Source organism: Rhinoderma darwinii, chromosome 4 (genome assembly GCF_050947455.1).
Source record: "Rhinoderma darwinii isolate aRhiDar2 chromosome 4, aRhiDar2.hap1, whole genome shotgun sequence".
In the NCBI taxonomy this organism is placed as follows: domain Eukaryota; kingdom Metazoa; phylum Chordata; class Amphibia; order Anura; family Rhinodermatidae; genus Rhinoderma; species Rhinoderma darwinii.
The window spans coordinates 3,632,913-3,637,775 of NC_134690.1; the positions used below are offsets into that span (position 1 = coordinate 3,632,913).

The 4,863-nt window shown below is 54.4% G+C and overlaps 1 protein-coding gene across 1 annotated transcript in view; it reads right to left on the bottom strand.

The window, feature by feature from the left end:
- The window catches only part of LOC142759108 (vomeronasal type-2 receptor 26-like), a 31,751-nt gene extending 26,888 nt beyond the window's left edge, over window positions 1-4,863 (bottom strand). The window contains exons 1-3 of the mRNA XM_075860975.1: window positions 4,734-4,863; window positions 4,490-4,616; window positions 2,819-2,951 (exon numbers count right to left, since the gene is read on the bottom strand). Of these exons, the coding sequence (XP_075717090.1) occupies window positions 2,819-2,951; window positions 4,490-4,616; window positions 4,734-4,863 (390 nt within the window). The remainder of the gene's footprint in view (window positions 1-2,818; window positions 2,952-4,489; window positions 4,617-4,733) is intronic.

The window sequence follows — 4,863 nt, forward strand, 5'->3', positions numbered from 1 at the left end:
TCCTTACTGCAGACTCCACGACCGCCAGGTCCATCCTCACACCCACCAACGGCCCGCGATCAATCCTCACAAGGAAGTAGTCGATCGCGAACACGTATAGCAGCGGGCTAAGAGGACAACCCTGACGGACACCAGAGTCCACCACAAAAGGACGACCAACCCAACCGTTCACCAGTGGGAAAGTCTCAGCCCCTGCATGCAATGTTTTCACCCAATTTACAAACCCCCCAGGCAGACCGTATCTCAAAAGGGTGGACCAGAGATACTCATGATCAACTCTGTCAAATGCTTTTGCCTGATCCAAAGACAGCATGTACCCCTTCCAGTGTCCAGCTCTGCCCTGCTCCACCGCCTCCCTGACACCCAGGACAGCACTAAAGGTGCTTCGACCCGGGACAGTGCAGTGCTGGACCCCCGAGAGGAGCTGTGGTGCAAACTCGACCAACCTGTTAAACAGTACCTTTGCCAGAATCTTCCGGTCCGTATTGAGAAGCGCTATGGGACGCCAGTTCTCAATACGGGACGAATCTTTACCCTTTGACAACAGGATCAAGGCTGACCTACCCATTGACTTTGGTAGAGTGCCCGAGGATAGACACTCATTAAAAACCCCAGTCAAGAGGGGAATCTAAGCTTCCCCAAAGATCTTGTAGAACTCGGACATTAAGCCATCCGGTCCCGGCGATTTCTTAAGAGCAAGCCCTTCAATCGCCCTCTTTACTTCCTCTTCCTTGATTTCCTCTGTCAAAACGTCAAGAGAGGGGCTTATCCTTGGCTCCGAAATGGTTTCAGCCAGGAAAGCCGACATTTTGTCTCGATCTAGTACCTTCTTACTCAAGAGGTGTGAGTAGAAGGATCTGACCACCTCCAGGATCCCTGATTTGGACCTGTTCAGGGATCCCGTACTATCGATCAGTCCTGCCACATACTTACAATCCACTGACATCCTACAGTTTTTGTAAGGGTCGGGCGAGCGATACCTCCCGAAATCCCTCTCAAAAACCAAGGACGTGTGCCTATCGTACTGACACCTCTTGAGCAATGACTTCACACAGGAGATATCCTTGCGGCTACCCCCTGTCGAGACAAGCTGCTCGAGTTTCCTTCTTAGGTCCTGGTACAGACAGTGTCCGGCCAGGCTCCTAAAGTTGGAAAGCTGGCGGAAGAATTTTGCCGCACGTTTCTTGAGCATCTCCCACCACTCTGACTTACTGTTACAAAGGCCCAAAAGAGGTACCTGGCTCTGCAGAAAATCCTCGAAGGACTGTCTGACTTCCGCTTCTTCCTGGAGTGCCGAATTCAATCTCCAAAAGCCCCTTCCCATCCGATGAGTCTCTGCAACGTTCAAAGAAAAAACAATTAAACAGTGATCGGAGAATTCTACCTCCACAACCACAAGTGGCGAGAAGACAGCCTCCCCCTTCAAATAAAACCTGTCTATTCTAGATCTAATCTGACTACCCCTATGATATGTGTAGCCACTGTGGTCCGGGGTGTGCCTGATGTGGACATCCTCCAGACGAGCCTCACTGACTATGCTATTTAAAGCGACGCTATCATAACCCAGCCTGTCTTTGGAGCCCCTCCGGTCCTTCTGCCTCACGACTGTGTTGAAGTCTCCTCCAAAGACCACCTGACGGCTGGTAAAAAGAAAAGGCTTGATCTTCATAAAGAGGCATTTGCGGTCCCACTTGGTTTGTGGACCGTAGATATTTATGAGCCTAAGCTCTTGCCCCTTCATGAAGACGTCCAAGACCAGACACCTCCCCATTTCTACCTCGATCACTCGTCTGCATTTTACCTCCGCTGTCCTGAAAAGGACAGCCACTCCGCTATACGGCTCGGCCGCAAGAGACCAGTAAGATGGCCCGTGCCTCCACTCCCTCCTGGCCTTATGGACTGATGCCAGGTCTGGCACCCTGGTCTCTTGCAAAAATAAAACATCGGCCTCAACCCGGCCGAGAAAATCAAAGGCCGTGAATCTGGTCGCATCTGACCTAATGCTGGCGACATTAATACTCGCCAGGGTCAACGGAGTAGGTACCGCCATCAAGAGTGATCGGGGTCGACTGCTAGCTTCTTCCCTCCCCCAGTTAGCCCGTCGCTATCTGGGTCCGGGGAGTCTTCGTTGCCTCTCTTGAGACTTACACCCGAGAGATCCATGTCTTTGGCAGAGTCTGGAACCGAAAGAGAAAGAAAAAGTGAGTCCACAACATTATTTACAACATTATTTACACACCCATCCCCCTCCCCCACCACCACCCCCATTTCCCCACCTCCCCCTTTGTCCACCAGTGCCGTGACGACCCCCTCCCCAGGCATTTGGCCTACTACCTGGTTCAAGGGTCCAGCACCTCCCGAAGGACCCGACCTACGCACCGGTACCTCACCTCCGCCCTCCTCTTCTTCCGAAGAGGAGGAGATGTCCTCCCGAAGGGCCTGGTACCGGTTGGAGAGCCCTATCAGGGGGGAGCCAGTCAAGCCCTCCTTTGGGATCTGGCCGGTCTTAGATGTTTTTAACGGAGCCCCCCTGGTTTTGCACAGGGCCTTCCTGCCAGTGTCCTCTCTCTTGTCTTGCCCCCTCACTTCGTCCTCGTCCAAACTACCATAGTACGAGGATCCACTAGAGGGGGCTTCTCCTCTCCTCCTAACCAGTCTCCTGATCTCCTCCTCGACCTCACTGTCCCCAAGGACCTCCGCAGACATGCCAGTCTCCTGAGGGACGACAGACTGAACCCCATGGCTTTGGGCCCCCCTGCTCCCTCTCAAGTCTACTGCACTCCTGCCTCCTCAGTTTAGAAGGAGGCAGGGTCCTTACCTTCCTCGACCCTATCACCCCTCCCTCCTCACCAGCCCCCTCCACAGCGACACCATCACCTCGACCACTACCACTGGCCAGGCTAGACGCCACCGGGTTGAAGACCAGGTTGGCGAAGGAGCGCGGACAGCGGCTAAAGGGGTGACCTAGGTCACCACACAGGTTACACCTAATGTCCTTACACGTGGCGGCAAGATGGCCCAAAGCCCCACACAGCGCACACCTCATCTCCTTACACTGGGCGCTAAAGTGTGTGGGGCTGCCGCACTTGTGACAGACCTTCGGCTGCCCCTGGTAGAAAACCAGGATCCTGTCCCTCCCCAGGAAAGCAGAGGAGGGCATGTGGGACAACGAGTTCCCCTGGACCTTTAATTTACGGAAAAGGTCCAGGCCCCAGACCAGATCCCATGCTCATCCCGGTTCTTCTGGGGCATTCCCTTGACCTCGCCAAACCTCTCCACCCAGGTCATTATATCGATACAAGAGAGTGACTCATTACTGGTCAAAATGGTCACTCTCTTGATCACCTCATTCTGCCTCGAGATGGCCTGTACGGCGAAACCCTGCCACTGGGGCAATGCCCGTGCCAGCTCATGACGGGACCAGAAGGATTCCAACCCCTCCGCCGTCATGAAACTGACATCGAACACTGAGGTGCCGTAGGGATGGATTAGGGCATAGATGTCATTAGCCCTAAATCCCATCTCCAGGAGCAGCTCCACAACCTTAGATCTTGGGGGGCTTGCTTCCTTACTGACCCACAGGAGAGGGGCCACATTCCTGCGGACACCCCCGGGTCCGCCTGTCGGAAGGGACAACACTGGTGGTCCCTTCCCTCTGTTTTCTCAGAAGGCGGCCTGCCCGTACTTCTCGTACCAGAAGGACAGGTCGACCTGCTCACCCCCTATTTGGACAGAGCTCTCACCCCTCCTTAAGGCCTCCGCAAGGCGCCGTTGCAAGCTACCGTGCACGGCACCAGCGGACAAAGGGACACCTGGGCCTGCTGCGGCTGCAGCGTATGACCTACCCGCCTCTACAACTCCCGGGGCCCCAGTTGGCGCAGTAATAATGGGTACCCCACTTTCCAGCGGGTCCCTTTCTGGACTGACCTCCATCACACTCTCCCTCGGCACACTGGGGCCACCTCCGGGAGCTGCATCCACCTCCTGAAATTCCATGCCCTCCACACCCCCACTCTCATTCAAACCCATACCCCCATTTGCACCACCATTCACACCATTTGCGTCATTTACCTCCCCCAACCCATCCCCCACCACTATTTCTTCCCCAGAAACATTAACCCCACCTTCCTCCATCACAATTTCATTTTTCTCTTCTACACCCGCATTCACACAAGTTGCGTTTTTTGGTGCGTTTTTGTCTGCAGGTGCGTTTTTTTTGCCTGCAGGCTTCATTCACCCTAACTGGGCTAGCCAAAATCTTATTTTTCACTTTTTGAATTGCTTCTTCCTCCAAACAACATTCTGCAGACGATAGCACCACTCTGGGCACCAATTTATCTTCCCCAAGGGGATACATACAGCTCCCGAGCCCAGCTGCCTGGGACCGAGCACTATCTTTCCAGCAATTGACGTATTAGCCGCAACATTTTCCACAGTTGTCATATTAGCCGCAACATTTTCCACCACACTATTCGCAACACTATCCGACCTTTCGGCCAGTCTTGCCACCGCACTGATACCGCCACTAGATCTAGCGGCAGCAGTGCCATCGATTTCCGGGACCTGCTGTGCAGGGGGACTACGCATAATCTCCCCTCCGTCAGACCCCCGATCCACTGCAGGATCAGGAGTAGGCTGACAAGAGGGGTTTACAGTGGCATCCCGGGGTAGCGGCAGTACGTCGGGCTTAAGGGGTACATATATCAGCCTTTCCTCCAATATTGGAGCCTTACCTGCCTTCAATGCCTTCCGCCTCCTTCTCCTTTCGGCCTTGTCAGACAGGTCGTCCGCCGCCGGATCCTCTCCGAACGTAAAATCCCCGAGGTTCACCGGCGGGGACTGTACCTGCCTGATCTCGGCCAT